The 20,357-nt window shown below is 51.7% G+C and overlaps 1 protein-coding gene across 6 annotated transcripts in view; it reads left to right on the top strand.

Annotated features, from left to right (window-relative positions):
• SNTG2 (syntrophin gamma 2) overlaps nucleotides 1–20,357 on the top strand; it is a 160,402-nt gene that overhangs the window by 57,185 nt on the left and 82,860 nt on the right. For 4 of the 6 annotated variants that reach the window (XM_081068248.1, XM_081068251.1, XM_081068249.1 and 1 more), the window contains exons 3-8: nucleotides 3,317–3,373; nucleotides 3,450–3,507; nucleotides 9,919–9,962; nucleotides 10,065–10,106; nucleotides 14,769–14,856; nucleotides 17,506–17,597. In XM_081068248.1, the coding sequence (XP_080924374.1) occupies nucleotides 3,317–3,373; nucleotides 3,450–3,507; nucleotides 9,919–9,962; nucleotides 10,065–10,106; nucleotides 14,769–14,856; nucleotides 17,506–17,597 (381 nt within the window). The remainder of the gene's footprint in view (nucleotides 1–3,316; nucleotides 3,374–3,449; nucleotides 3,508–9,918; nucleotides 9,963–10,064; nucleotides 10,107–14,768; nucleotides 14,857–17,505; nucleotides 17,598–20,357) is intronic. The other 2 variants (XM_081068250.1, XM_081068252.1) reach the window with 1 other exon arrangement.

Genomic DNA, 20,357 nt, shown 5'->3' with positions numbered 1-20,357 from the left:
CAGAACTAGGTCCAGAGTCCGTGAGCTCTGCGTGGACAGCACATCTCAGGCAGCCCTGACCCAACCTGCCTTTGTGCCCCAGCCTCGGTCACGGCCCGTGTGCATGTCGGCCCACGCACCCTCGCACCAGCTCCACGCTTCCTTTCACCACCACTTCCACATGCGTCTTCTCAGCCGTGCAAAGGAGTGATTTTTGAATGACGGTGTGAGTGAATGAATGAGTGCAGAAGCGGAGGCATTGCAGAACTTGGGACTTAAGCTCCCTGAGTGACACCGAGTGGCAGCTGCGTGGCCCAAGCCACCAGGAGGCACTTACACTTTGCTCCAGGCACATCCCAGGGGTCTGTGGAACTTGGTGAAATCATTTTCAAAAATTAGGTTCACTGCTTACATAGCAAGTACCGTGAAGAGTATCAACAAACGTTCTTTAATTGGATGAAAGCATTAAACTTGGACTGAACTCTCCCAGACAGACGCGTTTGTCACACCTGCCGGGGTGGTGGCACTTCTGGGAGGTCTGTCTACCTGCGGCTCGGTGCACGCACCTGGGCCTGCTGTTTTGCGATCCCGGCGCCTTCCAGCTGCCTCACCCGCCTCCTGCTCCTGTTGTCAGGGGCCATGGAGCAGGAGTAGCTGCCACACTTCCTGGATGTAGCTTTTTACGTTGTTTGATTTTTTTTTTATTCTTACCCTTAATGTTGATTATTGTATTTCCTGACACATAGAGTAATGATCGATTTCCCGTAAGATATTTTATCGTTCAGCCAAACCGCAAGTAACTTAGTAACGAAACAACTCTTTGTATTTTGAATTTGGCCACTGTATTTATTTCAGTTAACCTTACTTTGCAATGATGTGTAAATTCTCTCAAATATCATTTTCAACCTGCGTGAAGTAAAAATGATGGTCAAATCACACAAACCAAGCAGGAATAACGTGCAGAACAGTATTTCAGAGAACCAGAATAAGAAATCTGACGTTAGTATCACAAAGTCCCTTTGTTTTTGGTTTGACAAAAAGCATAGAATGGGTAAGAATTATCCTTGTGTTTGAAAACAGCTCTATCTCCAAACATTTGCAGTCAGAAAATAATGTGGAGACAGCGGAGTCCTGTTGTCTGGCGCTGGCTACCAAGACATGAACGTGAATGAAACGTCAAAACATAGTTTTGGACTAAATAATAAAAAGGAGAATATTTTCTGAAGGACCTTATTTCTGATGTTTGTGAAAAAAGAGCTGGATTGAATTTGCAAAGAATTTATTGACTAGTAACCGTAGATTTTGACCCTCATTCTCCAGAAGTCCCGTTTGATCTGATTGTTTTCTGGACTCGCTCCTTGGGGGCGGGGGGAGTTGAGCCCTGAACCTGGGGAGAGAAGCCTTCGAGCTGTGGGGAAAGCTCCCCCAAGGGGGAGGCCTCGGGGGCCACGCTTTGCTGCGGTTCAGCCTCTTGTCTGTCGTGGGAGCCTTGCCTGTAGGAGTTGGTGCCCCAGGTGTGTACTGAGGGAGGCACCTGAAGACCGACTGCTGAGGTTCCAGCAGAAAAGGCCCCTCGATAACGCTCGCCTGTTATGGGAGCACTCTGGACACCCCGCCCGGCGCTTCAGGTTATAGCGTCAGCTGCGGCTGGGCCGTGGGGCCACGACCACACAGGACGGGGAAGGACAGGCGACCAGCCAGATGCGTGTGGAAGGTGTCGGTTAAAAGCTGCACGAGTCTTGTTTCCTGTTGATTTGTTTCACCATCCACTCATTTTTCAAAAAAAATCTTATTTTGAAAAATGAAGTTGTTAGGTGTGAAAATGCTATCACTTTAGAACCTTAATAATTATTTAAAAATCTTCATTTATGAAAGCCTAGATTAGCAGAACTTTTCTCCCAGCTTCGAAATACTAGAATGGCTTGATACTTGAATGAGAGAGTTTTAAAAAATAGGAAAGAACAACTTTCCGTAAAAGACTAAACCTCCTGACATTCTTATGAAACTCGATACTTTCAACACACTTTCCCATGATTACCTTACATGACCTCCTTCTCTGGTGAGCTCCGGCCGCCATATCATGCCACGGACGGGACGGCTGAAAGAAGAAATTCATTGTCTCACCGTCCTGGAGGCTGGAAGTCCGAGATCAGGCTGCTGCAGGGTCCTGTCTGCCCTCTGGACGTGCCCTCCAGGCGGCCGCCTGCCCTCCCCTCCGCCCCACAGCCTTTTCCTCTGTGCACAGCGAGCTCTGGGTCTCGCCCTCTCCCTGTGAGGACATGTGTGTCCCGCAGGGTCAGCGCCCACCCTTCTGACCTTAATTACCTCTTCACGGCCCTAAGGCCAGGTCCAGCCGCGAGGGGGTTATGGCTCCATCGGGGATGTGGGGACACAGCTCAGTCCTGGCAACTTCCTGCATAGAGCACCGTTTATAATCCTCATTTTTCTGGATGCAGAAATTCAGTTTTGCAAAGATTTTAATGACTGGGCCAAATTTACGGAGGAAATTTTAGCAAATTATATAAAGTGAATATTCTAATGAATAGCTTTCTGGCTTAGAATAAAAGATGGTAGGCTTTTCCAGGTCTAGTAACAAATATTAGAGATGTTTATGATGAACCTGTCTTTTCTCACCTGTCAGGAGTGTTAGTCCAGGTTTTGGGATGCAAGAACCCATTTTGCCACACGCGATCGTTTTCAGTATTTCCTTTGAATTATCTCCCTGAGACCTGTGCATGAATTAAATGACAGATTTAAATGACATTGTTTGGCAAAGTCTGTAGAGGTAGAAACAAACTTGTTTCTTCTAAAAACATGTTTTCTCTAATGTACAGTTGTTCGTAGTGAACTTTAAACGCTTGTACTCATGGCTGAGATTGAGAAACGCTATTGGGTTGTTTTGCGAAATCCTATGACATAGTAGTTGAGTTCCTGGGTATTGTGATAATTCAGTTTTCCGTCTTATGCTTCTCAGAGTTTCTCTAGAAGCGTAAGATGTGACAGTGTCACACGAGGGTCCCCATCCACATTTCCTGGAGTCCCGCGGCGGGAGAGGGGGATCCTCAGAGACGAGCGGGTTAAGCTGCCAAGCGTGGCAGGACTGTCATGTGGATTTTAACTGACGCACGTGGGAGGGTCTGTTTCTATCTCTGTCTCCATTTTCAGTGCCACAGATCGAGGACTTGAAATTGAGTCATTACTGCAGAATTTAAGCAATGTCGCTTCGGAGATGCTTTAAACAGTTACTTACGTTTAAGAAGTGCATGTGCGTTTTGCATTGACTTTCTGGTAGTGTGTTTTAACCTAAACTTGGTTTGTTTTCTGAAATGTTTTAAAGCACAGAACTGTCACCCTTCGCAGACAGCCTGTTGGTGGCTTGGGCCTGAGCATAAAGGTATGAAACGCTCTTTCCGCCCCACGTCCCTTTCAAGGAGTGCCCCAGCGTTCACCACCCCACTCCTGTCTTCCAGGGAGGCGCCGAGTACAGAGTTCCTGCCGTCATATCAAAAGTATTCAAAGGCCACGCAGGTAAAAGCCGCCGATGTGTGTGGGTGTGCACTGGGACAGCGTGGGAGGTGGCCTAGGAGTGCGCAGCCATGTTGTTTTTGTAGTTGTGTCGCCTTTTATCCACTCTCGCTTCTCCGGATCCTGCGAGCCCCTAGAGGGGAGACTGTTTCAGTGGGTGTTGTCATCGTCCTGGGGGCAGCGGCCATTGGGCCTCTGAGCCGGGTTTTCTAAGGTCCCACAGGACAGGGAGGAGAAGTAAAGGGGCAGGAAGAAACCGGCGGTGTTCTGGGTCCAGTGGACGGGTTGCCGTGGGGCCTGGCGGCTGCTGGCCTTGGCTCATTCGCTGTGGACCAGATGAAACAGCAGTTTGGGGACGCCAAACCCGCCTGCTGTGTCTGCAGTGCGCTCGCTGTGGGGGAGGGACGTGAAGACGGGGTTTCTGGCCCCACTCCAGTGCTGGGCCAGTTGCTTTCTATGAGAAAGGGAGACTTTCTGCTGTAAAGATCAGTGAGTCAGATGGCGCGTGCGGCCAGCCTCTCGATGGCGTCCTCACCTCCGTGGGGCCTCTTCTGTCAGCTCCTCTCAGCCCAGGAGCCAGGGGAGGCGGGGGTGGAAACACTGGCCTGTGTGGGGCCCGACTGGAGAGGGGCCCCGAGGGCAGCCGCTTGGCTCCGGAACTCCTGACCCTGAGACTGAAGAGCAGGGCAGGGTGTTGTGACTGCCGAGGGGGCGTTCTGGAGCAATGATGCCCGCTCTGTGATGGACATACGCGGTTTGGGGTACAGAGCGAGGAGCCAGCTCATGCTGTCCCCATGTCCCCTGATTCCCCAGCCCCCAGCCGCCGTGAGAGCACAGTCCCAGGGTGCCGGGAGCAAGGGCAGCCTGGGTCCCAGCTCCACACTCTGTAGCTCCGCACCCCTCGGTCATCTGTGCTATGGATTCTCATGTGTCCGTGGACACTGTTGTCATGTGAGTTTCCCCACAGCAAGTTTGACTTCATTTGTGGGGAAAAGAGCGATGTTAGCGGAATGTTGCCACCGAGGTTGTGACCTTTGGGAGTTGGCGCGATGGCTCACATCCCCCCTTTTGAGCAAAGGTGCAGGAGTTGTCTTCAGAGTTTGCAGCAGCCGGGACGGCACTTAACTGGGGTTGCGGGCAAAGGGACCGTCAGCACCCGCTGTTTTCCTGCCACAGGGGGAGGTCCCTGGACTCTGCACCATTCCCGGGTCAGGAAGAAAACAGGGCACGTACTCCCAGACAATGCTCTTCTTGGAACACAAAAGCATGTCACTTTCTAAGAAAATACAGCTTTAGTTAAACTACAGATAGCAGGAAATTGCTGCACGGCCTCGGAATCGGATGATCGTTTTTTGAGGTTGTTAAAATGTTCCGAGCCAGCCTTGTGGCTCCACTGACAGAGGAACCTGCTGAATGCCAGGTGTAATAACGGGCGCTGGAAAGCCTGCAGGAGCTCCGCTCCGGTGCCTTTCACTAGGGTCTGCAAAGGGAAGTGAGCCCTCGGGGTTGGGCATCTCTGGCCGCCACCTGCCTGCTGGGGAAGGCAAGGGAAGCGTCATTCACATCGGTTCTGCTTCCACCATCTTGCTGACCGTCCTCAGTTCTTTTTCATTAGCATATCTTTTATTTATGGATATAAACATAAGTTTCAGAAAAGAACGAGGACAAGGGAATAAGATTAACCAGGTGATAAAAATCAGAAAAGGGTTTTCTGCTCCGTTCAGAGACCAGATGGAGTTTCTCTGGGGTGGGGTGAAGGGTGGGGTGGCCTGTGTGCTGCAGCACAAGTGACAGATGACAGGGAGGCTGGCTCCACGATGGCGATGGCACCTGACCCGTCTGGGGAGCAGACCAGACCTCCAGGTGGGGCCGCCCGCTGGATGCTCAGCAGTAACTGGCCCGCAGGTTCCCAGGCTTCTGAGCTCTGGAGTCAGAGCCGCTCACACGCTCTGCTGCAACGCCCACCCTTTTCTCCTCTGCCGGAGTCACTGGAGCTCAAACCCAGCCAGTCTCAAAGCGGACGCACCCTTTCCTGCGGGCCTCCCCCCTTCCTGTCGTTGGCACCTGTGATCCTGAATGCCAGGGCCCGTGTCCGTGCCCTGTGGGTCACCTGTTCCTTGGCCATCACCACGGTCCTGCCTGGGCTCGGGCTCCCGCGCGTCTTGCACATGAGGCTAGCGTCCTCCTGGCCCCGGGCCCTCCCACTGCTGCCCGTGTTACAGAGTCTCAGGTGTCTGTGTGCGTCACTGCTGTGCTGGGGTGCGAGGTCCCTGAGCACTGGGATCGGTGGCCCAGGACGGTGAGTGCGTGGCCTGGACAACTGCTTCCCAGTCCACACCCTGGAACAGGAGCTGGGACGCCTGCCGATCCCCCCACGGCTGGGTAGCTGGCGTGGGTGTGCAGGTGTCTCATTGTCCCCCAGGAAAGGCCACGAGGGTGCGGGATTCTCTGCACCTCTCAGTCTCTTCTGTGGGGACCAGGGACATGGGCAGCCAGGTGTCCACCTGGCACTGCGCTTAGGGGTCGGGGGCTGGAAACTGGGAGGTGAAAGCAGAGAGTGAAATCATGTATTCATCATTCATCCACAAACGCATCCGGTCACATTTGACAGAAAAGAGCCTCGGCAGTGAGCGCTGCTGTTACAGAGCATGCATTGCGTGTGGAGAGGGACGCGATCGTTAGTAAGAGCCCGGTGCCGCTTCGGGGTTACCCGTTTGGAGGTACACGCAGGAGGGGTTAGGCAACGCAGCCCGGAGTCGGGCTCACGGGGCCACCCCCAGCTCTGCCATCACTGCAGGTGACAGGAGACTCAGCCAGCTCTGGGTGAGGGGCACGCCAGACACGTGCGCTTGTCGTGAGGTGGAAACGAGCCGGTGCTTCCAAGGCTGTGAAGAGAGTCTGACACATAAGGAATGGTCAGTAGTTTTTAATCAGTAATCCAAATTGAAAAATTCAGTTGAGTCAGTGAGTGTTCAGACTTGTTAAGAAGTATTATTATCATTTTATAACATTACACAGATGTTCATGTGAATCAGTATTTAACCAAAGTCTGGATTTTACAAGGACTAATTAATATGCAAGAAGAAACAAATTATTTCTATTATAACACAATTGTGTTACAAGCAGTTACATTTACACAACCTCAGATGATGCAATTAATTTGACTTGAAAAGGCAAATGTAACAGAAACAGGAAACATCTCGTTATAGCTTTTTTGCATGTTGGAATATTTATGTGAATTAAAATGCATTCTGCTATGTTTCAATCTTATATTGTGACGTAAAGGCAGGGCTACCACAGAAATAAACTAAAATTACTTTTCGGCTAAAATCCACAAACGCAGCTGAATCTGACCAAAGAGTTAATTTTATTTAGGAGCATTAATTTAAATTTTAAATGAAAATTAAACTTTTTAATTTGCTTTTTTTAAGACTAAACGTGTCCCCCAAGTGGAAAGCATTTCCAAGGTGTAGCTGGGAAATGTCCTCAGTCACCTTTGTCACATGTGGCCTGAGTCACCTTCCCACCCCTGACGTGGCCTGAGGCCCACAATTTGCAGGTTGCTGTGTCTGTCGCTGAGCTTACACTCAGCTGCTGATAATTGCTGTAATGCCCACGTGTTTCTCTGGTCCAGTAGTTCTTAAACTCTGATTGTATCTAAACCACAAGAGAATCATTTAAAGTTCTGTGACATTTTTGACTCGGCCTCACATGGAAAAGTGCTGGCTCGGGTAGTAGATGGTCATCAGCTGTGACCGGTTACCATTAGCCACTGATATAACTGCCGCGGCTGAGCTAGCAAGGGTGGATTGCAGCTAGTAAGTGAGGTTGGTTGGCAGAGAAGCGGACGGTAGGCTGCGGATCGTGTGGCTCCTGCTTCCTGTGTCTCCAACCCAGCCGCCAGCGAGACTACAGTGGTGTGACTCCCCATCTATGGCTCCGTGGGTGTTCCTTTTTGGCCTCACCATGTCCTGCGTTCTTGTGTGGGGAGCGGGACTAGAGACCCCGCATGACTCCACACTTGAGCTAAATTGTCCCAAGACCATTTCAAATGTCATGTTTGAGAACCTTGATTATTCTAGAAATGATGAGCTGATGATTCACTGTAAATCGAAACATCAGTAGTTCTAGAAGCCAGGCTGTTGCCACAGAGGGGACAGTAAACGGGTGACCAAAGAGGACGGTCCCCACGTGCCCTTCCTGAGGCTCGGGCTGGGCGTCTTTGCCCGTCTGTCTGTCTGTCCTTTAGGTGGGTCACAGCTCAGGACCTCGGAATGTCTGTTTCTCACAGCAAAAGGGGAGTGGAGGGGAAGAAGTGAAGAAGAAAGCAGCAAGCATTTCTCACCACATTAAGTTAAAAATACTTTCTGCTGCTCAGACTCCTGGCCTGCAGTCAACTGAGGATTTGCACCTTTGCTTTAAGCTTTAATTCGGTCTTTTAATTTTCTCAAAACCTTCAGAAGCTGTGTGTGGGCTTTCTGCTGTTGACCTGGACTGCCACTGGCGCTTCCATTCCGTTCCCTGAGAATCTGCAAGGGGACGCCTTGAGCACACTGCCATGTGAGGTGGTTCCTCGGGTCCCGTCCTGTCCCACCTGTCCCGTCCACGCACAGCCTTTGGCCACAGCACCCCGTCAGGAAGCCCAGGACGGGCACCCGGCCTGGGACCTGGCCTGTCCCAGACCCACCTCCCAGCCATTCGAGACCCCTTCGTGGCCTGCGCTAAGTTTTAATAAAACAAACTTTCTCTAATCAGACATTGCTCCGTGCAGACCTGACTCAGACTCGTTGTCATGGTATCAGCCCCGTGTCTGCAGCAGGACTGGCGTCCAGCCTCGGGGTGCCTGGGACTCTGCACTCACCTGCTCTTTCCTGCTGGGCCCTCCTGCCAGACCCGCCTGCCTCCTGGGGCTTCTGACCCTCAGAGGATCAGGATCCCTCCGGCTGCATGAGCTCCAACAGAAGACACGGCTCCTCTGAAGCAGCTCATTGGCCCACATAATTCTCGTTAGGATGAGGGAATTCGGCTCCGGGCAGCCTGTTCCTGCCATGGTGCAGGGTCTCGGACACACTCGTCACTTCTGAGCAGCACAGAGTGCTTTCCATTTTATGTTTGGAACCTGGTTAGAAATAACTTCCTTCCTAACAAGTTATCAGTGCACTTTCACTGGAGGATGAAAAGTACATGTCGTTTTAAACTATTGTTAAGACAGATTCAGCGACTTTTCCATAATTATCCACAATTTGTTTTTGCAAAAGCTGGTGCATCTGAAAGCACAGAGACCTTGATTTGGGGCAGGTCTGTGTGGGCTGCAAGGTGAAACCCTGTGATGATAAGAAAACCTTGTCTCTGCATTGTCATTAGAAAGGCAGAGCTTATCCACGGACACATCACGTGGCTGGTCACCCATGGTGGTGCTTCCTCGTCTAAATAAGGGTGATGTCAGGCTGCTTCTCTGTCGCCACGAACAGCCTGGTTTTAGACCTCGGCTTACGACTGTGGCTAAAATGCAGAAATATGGAGCTGGAAAGAATATTTTGACAAATAATGGTACAATATTTCTGCTCTACATAAACATTCCAGCTGGGTGACAAGCTAATTTTTCTCTATGCTTGAAAGATAGGAGTGATCAAAGGATTGCACATCTGCACCTCGAATTCCTTTTTACTCACTTGTACCTACAGAGGTTCCACTGAGCTTAATCTGGGTGCTCTGAAGTCACACGTTGGCTAACAAGTGCCCATTGGCCCCTCTGGGGCCCCAGTGTCGATTACAAAACAGAACAAACACGTGGGGTCACCAGGCCCACAGGGGGTCCCACAGAGGAAGGGTGTTGGCTGCGGGGACCCTTGGCTGTGGACAACCCCAGGGCCTGGCCGCCTGCAGCGCTGTGAACAGGTAGAGGTGGGCTGGACCCCATCGTGGGGCTGGGGCCGTGCGCAGAGGTTTAGGTGGGCGGGAGCCACAGGCGGGCTAGGTGTGCGAGTGGGGGAGGGTGTGCAGGAAGGAGGAGTCAGGTTGACTTCCCATGGAGACCAGACCCCAGGTGAAGACTCAAGTGGACGGCTCAGCGGGGCGGCCCCAAGTGCAGGGAGCTGGTGTCCGTGCCTGGGGGTGTGGCTGGAGCAGGAGCAGGGAGGAGGGACCCAGGCAGGGCCAGGGCCAGGGCAGAGACCTGCAGACCTGTGCTTGGAAGGTAGCTCTCCAGTGTGAAGTGACCCTGTGCTCAGCTTTGTGGGGCTGCCGGGGGCTGTGCTGTCGGCGTTCCTCACACCCACGCACACACTGACACGCACACGTGCTCACACACACTCTCACACTCATCCAGTTGCTGTGAACACTGAGCTAGGTGAGTGGCGTGAGGACGCCTGGGTCCCTGACTTGCTGGTAACAGCCTCCGTTTGCACCTTGCAGCCGACCAGACAGGAATGCTGTTCATAGGAGACGCCGTTCTACAGGTGAGTGTCTCGAGCCTCAGTCCTGCACTTGGCTGCATGTTTACTTTAAACTTACAGGAATCAATTATTATCCTCAAAATCCTTAATTTGTCGTCTCTTCAGGTTAATGGCATTAATGTAGAAAACGCGACCCACGAAGAAGTGGTAAGTGTTCATTGTATATCTATGTTCTGTTTATCAGATGTTCTTTTATTCTGTCTTTCCCTCTGGAGTTACATTTCCCTGAGTGTATTCATAGACAGCTTTACAGCTGGAATAAGAGCGTAAAAGACGCTGTTGAGTCGTGTTTCAGGAGGAGCCTTGCACAGTGCTCGCCGAGTCTCATGCTGGGTGCACTGCGTGGGGTCCCCTGAGGCGGCTCGGGCAGGGGCCACGTGGACACTGTGAAAGGTCCATTTCCATATGTCTGTCTGTCCCAAAGCTGGGAGGATGGAGGGCCAGGGAGTGTGGACTCCAGGGGGTGGCCTGGTGGCCACCTGCTGTGCTCAGAGCATCTGTCAGGGTTTCCACACGCTTGCGCCCTCCTGCACGCTTGTGTGCAGCACTCTGGGAGAATGGCTCACAGGTGACGCACACACCTGTGGGGACAGCCCGGGACGATGGGCACCCACATGCAGGGCAGCATTCCTTCCATGGAAATGACTTTGCCAGTCGGGTCAAGCCTCCACGGTACAAGGACGGATGAAACAGAGCCCCAGCCTGAGACATTATTTCTGCAGTGGGGCCCCAAGCGGTCCTGCAGCCTGTCCCTGTGCTGTGGCCGTGTGTGGGGAAGGGTGGGGGGCGCAGAGGAAGGCGCTGAGGGGGAGAGGCAGCAGCGAAGTTGCAGGTCGTGATTAAGCTGAACCTCGAGAAATGAGAGGACGGGAGGGAGACGCTGACTGAGCAGTCCATGGGCAGGGCCTGCGTGCAGGGGTGGCCACAGGAAGGGGACAGGAAGGGAGGGGCCGAGGCCGGAGGGGACCAGCAGGTGCCACCAGAGCTCCTCGCAGGGGTCCTGCTGTGGCTGTCACGTGAAATCCCGCAGTTTCAGTCTGTTAACTCTAAGGGGATTGGGTGTGCCTTCATTCCCCAGCGTTTATCTCCCCAATAAGCCAACTTTTAGTTCCGCAGTAGGACAAACAGTCCACCCGGCCCAAGTCCTCTGACCGGCATAGCACTGACTCCCCGAGACCAGTCCCAGGGCAGGGCGTGTTCCCGAGTGAGGGGTAAGTCAGTGCGGGGGCTCCTTCCTCCATTTCTTCACTCAAAGCGTGTTTATTAGCCTGTGATGTGTCCGAGGCAGAGAAAGGACTCACACATGGGGTAAACTTGATCTGGGTCTCAAGGGACTTACAGTTTTAGGTTCATGTTCAAACAGCTGAAGTGTTCTTATCTGCTGAGCTTCTGAACTTGGGATTTGTGTTAGTTTCCCAATTTCTGCAAAAGTTTGCTTTCTTAAGGTGACAAAACACATAATAATCCAAGGAGACAGTGCACACCTCAATAAGTTTCATCCCAGCCCAGGAAAAGCAACACACATTCATCCAAGAAACAAATTTTTGACTAAATGATGTGTAAACCTTATAAATGGAGCTATTCCAATATTTGACTGCTATAAAAATGGTTTTGAACCAAATTATCAAATTATCTGTCTACATTCATATGTGACACAAAGGGCACGATTGAAGCAGTGTTAATGAGACATCTAATTGCAATTTTTCAGATTCATAAAGTTTGTAAAAATATTAAATTTGTCGAAGAGTTCATAAATCAGATGGTTCAGCACTCAGTTTTCAGAGTGACGTGTAGCTTCAGTGAATTCTGAAAGAAAACTGTAGGTGCTGCCAGATACAAAGGCTGCACAAAACGGACATTAATTACTGTGCACACTGCCTCCTGCTTTGGAAAACTTTTATTACTTGAAAGTGACAAAATTATGTTTATGCCCATATAATATGTATGTGGAAACAAACATAATTTCCTCTTTTTAGTAGACCTGTGTATTTTCATCCACATGGATATATCACAGCAGCCCCGGCACAAACTGAAATCTACGTAAGATTTTTGGGCAAATTCTGAGACATGTCACCATTCAGAGAAAAATGAAAATTGATGATTGAAAAAATCACTCAGTCTGAGATCTGCATGCAGAGGGTGGAGGTGACACAGGAGCAGCTGTCCCCTTGGGGGACCCCCAGCCCCTGTGTGGAGTGACGGCCACAGCCGATCTGGTCCCTCCAGCTCTCGATAGGCAGGACTCCATCCTCATCACCTGACAGGAGAGACAGCAGCCTTTCCCTCTTGTTACAAGGAGCATAAGTGCTAGATAGAGAAACAGGCTAAAATAAATGGATCAGACAGATGGAAGATAGATAGATGATAGGTAGAAGATAGTGAGACAAATAAGATATAGATGATGAATGGGTAGATGACGGACAGATCGTAGCTGTGAAAGACAGATAGATGATAGGTAGAAGATGGTTGGATATATCGATAGACAACGATGAAAGAAGATAGATAAATAGACAGAAAGAAAAGGAAGAAAGGAAGGAGGGAGGCAGGCAGGAGATGGATGGGTAGATCGATAGATGACAGTGATAGGTGGATGATAGATATAGATATAGATAGCTAACCACTCATGAGTTATTCATGAGTTTGAAAATTGTTTATAGAGAGGTGAGTCTCAAGCCCGAAGCAGATTAGAATCACCTGACACCCCCCAGAGGTCTCAGTAGCTATTTTCGTTGCAGCACCGCTTCTCCCTAACCCCCAGACCTCTAAACGAGTGGGGCTCCACGTCGTGGGAATGGGAAACAAACGCCTCAGGAAGCCATGGTGTGGTTTGTGGGCGAGGTGTTTGTGGCAGTGGGAGGCGCCATGCGAGTCTGGCCGCTTTTCATGCGCCGCCTTCCGTTGGGATCTGATCTGTCCCCACTCCGCTTGGCGGTACAGGAGCACGTGCCCAGCTTCTGTGGTTTTGTGGGACAGGTGACCCTCGCGTCTTGGACAGTTGTTTTGTGTTGTGACTTCTTGACCATGGTCAGGCATTCCGACCCTGCCAGAGCCCAGGAACTAGTTAGGAGCTTTTTCAAGAAGAGCGCACTTACTGGCAGGGGTTGACGTGGCTTTATAAGAAAACCCAAAGGGGCTGCACGTGGTTTTCCCATTAGCCTCCTCCGGAAGCTTCCCAGAGGTCGCGGTTGGTTGTAGACACTCCCAGCACCCTCGCGTCTCTGCACCCTGCGCCCCGCGGCTGAGCCCTCGGTGACGCCAGCACGACTGTGCTGCGAAGCCTCCTCAGTCTTGGGACGGGCCATCCAGGGATGGGTTCTGTGGTGCATGGGACGAGCAGGCGCCCAAGGGTGGTTTTATGTTCCAAGGAGACCCTGGGGCTCGGTGGCCCTCTTAGCTGTTGTGTGGGTGAGGTGAAGCAGCTTGTCCTGCAGCCAGGGGACACACTGGACGAGCCCCGGCCGCTAGGCAGCACGAGCTCACCAGGCTGCAGGCTTGTGTGTTCTGTGGGGCCATTTCTCACTCGCGGGCCTGGCTGTGTCTTACCAAATCATCCGGCGCACCACCGCCTTTCCCCCCACAGTTGGAGCCACATGATGCCGCCAACGTGCTGAACCAGCAGGGCCCTCTGGGATGGCGAGCGGCTGCGCTCCCCGGAGACGAGACCCTGGCAGAAGGACAGATGTGGCTGCATGGCCGTGACGCGGGACAGTAAGGGTGTCCGTTGCCATCTGAGAACACATGCTTCTGGTGGCGTCTGCTAGCGGCTGGAAACTGCCGAGGGAGGAAGCGTTGGCCATGTCAGTAGTTGTGTCCCAGGGACAAGAGCACTTCTGCTCTGGGAAGGAGAACACGGCTGGACAGCAGCTGTGATTGGCGTCCCATCCACTCGTACTCGCAGCAGAGCTCTGCCGTTGCTAATCATTCACGTGCTTGCACCTGGGCGACTGGACCAGCTGGTCAGGGATGTGCTGAAAACTGCCTCCTTCACTTCTTTCAAGGCTTTTGTGCGTGGGTGTTTCAGGTTTCTGGTTTGCAGTGTTAGGGGTTTCCACTGGACCCTTCTCGCCAGGACAGGCCTGACTGCAAAGGTCAGGGAACCAGTGTGGAGAGTCTACCAGTCAGGGAATGGTCTGGTCAGCCCTCCATTCAGAAAAGGGGACGACAGCCACACGGCGTGTTTGGGCCGTGGGACTAGTGTGTGAGGGTGTGAGATGAAGGGCGCTCACCGCCTGGCCTGCTCCGCCTGTGGACCCGAGCGGGCGCAGGGGTTCTGCTCTGAGCCAGCGTCTGGGAGCTTTCCTTCCATCCTGCGTGGTCACGGGGCCCCTGGGGCCCGCTGTGGAGGCTGCAGCTCCACAGTGCGGTGATGCCCAGTGATTTCTTGAGAACTAAAGTGTCATTTTAACATTGAAGCTAATATTCGTGGCTTTCTGTGTCGTGGTTAATCCAGCTGGTATGTGTTCTGCCAGTGTCAGAAAATTGGTATTTACACTAATACACTGAATTCTCAGATGATTTTACTCGGTGGCACGTTACGGTCAGAGTACGAGACAGCTGGGTCTTGAGGTTAAATGATGTGTGTGACATGCGGCTAAAATACCGGGGTTCTGCACTTGGGGACACACAAGCATTCTCGTTATACCAGCTTAAGCCTGAAATTTCAGTGTTTCAAATTCAGTGTTGGCGATTAACTCAATTCTTGAGAAGCAGGTGAGGCGTGTTGGGCTTTCGTTTTATTTCTGTACCTGGTCCTTTTGTGACAGTAAAGTAGGTTGTTCTTTTTATTTATTTTTTTTGTGTCATCGGCAGGTGCATCTTTTGAGAAATGCTGGCGATGAAGTGACCATCACGGTGGAGTACCTCAGGGAAGCGCCGTCGTTTCTGAAGCTCCCACTAGGTAAGGGGGGGCCCGTGGGACGCAGAGCGCTCGCTGGCCGCGTGGTGTGTCCATGTGCTTCGTGCCGACAGCTGTACAAGTTTCTCCCAGAGCACATGTTCAGCAGGGGACACAGAGGCCCGGGCAGTGTCCCTAGTCCCTAAGACAGGCTGCGCTTCGTAACATCCACAGACATCTTAGAACAACACACCATCCGACGGCCGGTTTTGACTAACTTTCCATTTTCAAGTCAGCTCACTGTGGTTGCACCTACCTGGTCACATGCAGTTATTTAGAAACTGAGTTTGTATTTCAAACGTCCACGCTAACTTGAGCACATAAGGTAAGGAAGACACACCAGGTCATCTGTGCTTTGACGACCCGTGGGTGCCTGCGTGCAGAGCTTGTGTCTGGTGCACGTGGAGATGAGGAACCACGACCCATAATAGTTAGTAGGACTGTTACTGATTCTCCTCAGCCCATGTTTTTGTACAATGTATGTATATAGTTACCACCATGGCTGTGATTCGGTGGCGTGGGTCCAGAGCCCATGTGTCGGGCACTGTCCCTGCCAGTCGCGACAGGGCTTTGGGCACAAGTCAGGCTCCCTGGGAGCCCACGTTCTGCTGGTGACTCCGCAGGGTCACGTCGCACTGAGCCACAGAAGCAGGCCCTCCCCCTGGTGGGTGGAGACGTGGGGCCTCCCTCCCACCCCATGGCACGAGCAGCAGCCCCGGCTCATCGCGGCCTTTCCCTTTCTTCTTCTTCTTGTCCTCTGTGTCGTGTGAAGGAATGGCTCCCTCTCTCGTCCTGGGCTCACCTTTGTCCCTGTGTTTTCTCTCTTCTTCTATTGTCCTCAGTTGTCCCTGGCCCAGGTAGAGCCCTCGTAGGGTCTACACTCGACAGGAAAGGTCTCTGAACGCATAGTTCTCTTTCTGCTTTCTTCTTCCTGAGTAACTCGGAGCGAATCCCTTTCAGTCACCCCTTTTCCCCTGTGAGACAACAGTGGGGTAGCTGTGTTGTCCACTGTCCTTAGAGAAATTGCTGTAGCTCCCATTGCTGTAAAATTGCATCAGTGGGACGCCCCACGTGTCCTGCCTTCTTAAAAGACCAATGTGTCTACAGTGGGAGCCCCTAGATGGAAGGAAACAGGGACACGACGAGGTTGTATGTGCAGGAAGGCAAGTTCTCCCAAAGTGGTAGGAGTGGAAAATATTCCAAACCAGGACAAATTGCAGAGGAAGACGCAGCACGCATGCACGCGTTCCATCTCGGGATTTTGAGAATGAACTTCCCTGAATGGAGCCAGCAGGAGGACGCCCCGTACGGGGGCCGGACACGCATCCGGAGGCCCACACCCAGCCAGTGCGCGGGCTCGGCTGTGGGCACCGGGCGGCCTGCAGGGCGGCCGCAGCCTGTGAGAGCTCCCAGAGCTTTGCAGAAGAACATACTGGGCTGAGAAAGAGGAGAGTGCATGTGTTTAACAAATGAGCGGGCAGTAGCTTAATTATCCTGGAGGTCGTTTCAGGTCCACTCAGCTCCTGGTGGCCAGGGGCCCCAGTGCTTACCGGGCACTGAGTGAGGCCAGTGCCGGGTCTGAGTGCAGAGCAGAGGAGGCGGCTGCTCGACGAGAAAACCGCAGACGGGCTCCTGTCAGTTCTGCAGGCTGGGAGTTCCAGATCGAGGTGCCGACAGACCCGCGTGGGCTTGGCCAGTGCGTGGCGCTGAGACTGTGCACGCTGCCGCCTCGACTTCTCCTCTGCAGTGAGCTTGACTTGTCCATCAATTCAATGGACACCTGTTTTCCTTTTGTTTGGTTCTTGCAAAGCTTCAAGTGTTAAAAGCTTCATGTCCATAAAAATGTAAGCACAGTGGCTGTAATCCCTGCATAACTGAGGCAGAGCTTCCTCGGGTGGATTCAAACCGTGAAGGCAAAATGGCCTTTGCCGCGTGGACGTCACGCAGAGAATCCGTGTCTGTGTGAGGAAGCCATCCGCCCCAGACATCGTTTTTGGTAAACACGACAGCACACGTGAGGCTTCCGGGTCAGCTCTCCGCCAACTGGTGATGGTGTGACCGCCACACGCGTGTGCTGCCCGCCTCCACTCACCTCACAGCCCTCAAGCATGCCTGATGGCACCAGTGCCCCGGGCCCGCACGTGGCAGCCGACCCGTAGGGCACAGGACAGGGGAGCTAGGGCCCCTGCCGAAGGGGGCACTCGTTCAGCTTCAGTCCAGCCACGCTCATTGGGAAACCTTGCCCCAGAAGCATCAGATTTTTCTAATTTATCGAGAAACTCAGAAATCTGGATTTTCACATGGAGTCTTGTTTTTGTCAAGTCAGAACTGGAGGTCAGGTCTGGCTTTGCCCTCCCATTGGCGCCTCCCGCTCCCCAACGTGACAACTGCCCGTAATTGGCACCTGAGGGTCTCTCTGGGTCCCGGAGGTGAGGAGGCTGGTGCATTGCGGATTCTACTCCATGTCAGATCAGGGTGCGGTGGCCACGTGACCACGCAGGGGGTTGGTGGTACAGGCGAGCTGGGCACCGCTTCTCCCAGAGGGACGGGCGTCCTGTCCTCGGCGACTCCTTGGGGGCACTGAGGGCGTCGTGATCTCAGGGGGCTTGTCTTCAGCTCCGTGTGGAACCACCGTCTCTGTTTTGTCCCCAGGGTCCCCGAGGCCACCCAGTGCCCACAGCAGCCGGGCCTCGTCACCCCTCTTTGACAGCGGGCTGCACCTGAATGGGAGCTCCAGCCACACAGTAAGCCGGCTTCTGCTTGCATTTCACTTAGGGGACAGCAGTTCACCACAGACTGGGCAGGGATCAGTGGCCGTTTCGGAGGGGAGGGGGGTTTCACAGGTGGGTAGGAAGCTGGTTGGGCCATTGCTGTGCTGGCGCCTGTCTGCGGGGGGCTGTGTCCGCTCCCAGTGTGTGCAGCTCAGCGAGCAGGCAGGGCGTCCTTCTGAGGAGCAAGGAGCCCTGCCTCTGACTCCCGGACACTGGCCGCAGGCACCACTGGCAGTTCCAGGACGCTCCTGTAAGACCCCCAGGAAAGGGGCACGGTGAGGGGTGGCGTCTGAGTTAATAGAAAGCATGTGGGAGGGTGATGCCTGCTGTCTGCAATGCACTTTCATCCTGCCCAAATCTCCACCCTCCCAAGAAGCCTGACTTGATCCAAAGGAAGGAGCGGCTGTGATCAGGGGGCTCCAGACCCCAGGCTTTGTCCGGCAGGGAGCCCCCACCCTGTGCAGCCTTCCTCCAGGGGGCGGGCCTCCCGTAAGCTGGGTGGAGAAACGTGTCACTGGAAATCGGCCCGACTGCACCATCCAAATGGTCAGCTGTGTACCGTGCAGGCGAAGCCCAGAGAAAAGGGCGTGTTTGTACAAGACCTCTTTAAGGTGTCATCCTTCGTCATTTTAACCTTTTCATAGAGTTCTTCATACTTGAAAACTGCATTTAGTATCTCTGTGAGTTAGGAAGCAAAATAATAAGACAACTGCCTAGGAATGCGCAGCTCAAGTCAATAATTAGAATGTTGCCCCTGGCTTACACACCTAGTCACGTGTCACTTGTGTATCCCAGTTTCCAGCTTTCCCAGAAATGGACAGTGTCCTGAATCTTGTATTTGTCATCCCCTTGACAAAGAAAATGGCTGTATACATCCCTAAACTACACCATTTCCTTTAATTTTGAGCTTTATAAGATACTCTGTCATAGCCTTCTGGGCTTTACATTGTTATGTGCTATTTATAATGTTTTTAAGACCCACAGGTGGTGGTGTGTGTGGGCCTGACACGACGTTTCGCTGCATGGTGTTTGTGTGCCTACAGTTGATTGACTGTTAGTTACCAGAGGACATTTGACTTCTGTTCTCTAGCTGGTTTTGTTTTCCCCAGTTTGTTGTCATTAACACTGGGGCTGCCGTGAACGTGCTTGTCCCCGTCTCTGGGCCGTCGGCACAGGTGGACTGTCTGGGTACAAGTGACGCCACCCTTGTTCGCACCATGGACGACACTGGCCACCGGCCTCTGTCCCAGTTCTCCTGCCCAGCAGCCCCGGGAAGGCCAGCTGCCCCACGGCTTCCGCACCGCGGGATATTTGCGGGTGTGAGACGGTGGTGCGCGGGGGTCCGCCCCCAGCTCCTCGGGTCCTGAGGCTGTCTCTTTGCTTTTCCTCCTTGTACGGACCTAGGGTTTCTCCTCTTCTGTGAATTGTTTTCATTCCTTAGTTCACTTTTCCTCACTGCTCCATGGGAATTCTTCCCATGTGCTTGGAGTTAATATTTTGTTGGTTATGAGCAGAAAATGTTTCCTCACAGTTTAGAGCCTGTGCTTTTGTTTTATTTACAGTATATTTTGATAAATAGAATTTCAGTGTAGCCAAATGTATCCATTTCTTCCCATCAGAGTTTGTGGTTTTAGGATCTTGTTCAACAAATCCTTTCTCATCCTAAACTCATGAAGATACCTGCTCATATTTTCTCCTAAATGTGTTTAAGGTTTGTTTTTCACTTTATAAAGCATATGAGATGTCTTTTTGTAGAACATGTGAAAAACTGGGATCCAGACTCACGTTAAGGGTAAGCCGTCGTCCCAACCTGCTCCTCAGTGACCTGCAGAGCCACGGGGCAGCGTAACGTGCAGCCTGGCTGCTGCTGACACTGTGACTGTGTTCCCTTTGTCACTATCGTACCAGCACCACACTGTTTATTAATTACTAGCTATTTATTGTGAGTCTCTGTCCTCTGGAGGTTCAGCCTCTCACCACCTCTTAATTTACTGGATTTTCCATCCTCTCTCTTCCTATATTTTTTCTTGTGAATATTAAAAAGCTTTGATTAGATCCCACAAAACAACTTTGGGATTTTCATTACAATTGCATGAAATTTACATCTACTGGGGAGATCATCTTTCCTATTTGTGAAAAAGATGTGTGCTCCTTTATTTGGGTCTTCTTCAATTTTTTTTTTCTTTTTTGATGACTTTCAGCACATTTTAGTCCTCTCTTCAAAGAGCCCACTTTTGGCTCCACAGACCCATGTACCACCACTGTGTTTGCTTTTGTCGTCTTTCCTTTCGCTTTCTTTGTGTGTTTGTCCTTTTTCTTATTTTTCACAATCCAGTCTGACAAGCTCTATACTTTCATTTGAGTTAATTGTGATTGCTCATATATTTCAGCTTCTAATCAGGAACTTTAAAGTTTTGTTTGTCACCCTTTTTCATGTTCCTTTTCCCCTTCTTGATATAATTATTTTGTTAGTATTTTTCATGTGTCTTTTACATTCCCTTCTACTAGTTTAAAATTTATATACTTCATCTCCATTTATTAGAGGTTACCCTTGACATTTTACCAAATACACTTTGGTCATAAGATATAAACATACAATATCTTAACTTCCTCCCACAATAACACACAGACCTTATAACATCCCATCCTGACTTGCTGCTGTGTTTGGAAGCCATTCTTTATTATTATTATTATTATTATTAAATTTATTGGGTGGAGTGACATTGGTTAGTA

This window comes from Rhinolophus hipposideros, assembly GCF_964194185.1.
Source record: "Rhinolophus hipposideros genome assembly, chromosome: 12".
NCBI lineage: Eukaryota > Metazoa > Chordata > Mammalia > Chiroptera > Rhinolophidae > Rhinolophus > Rhinolophus hipposideros.
Note: the sequence above shows the minus strand (reverse complement) of the source record. Positions and strands in the feature narration are given on the sequence as shown.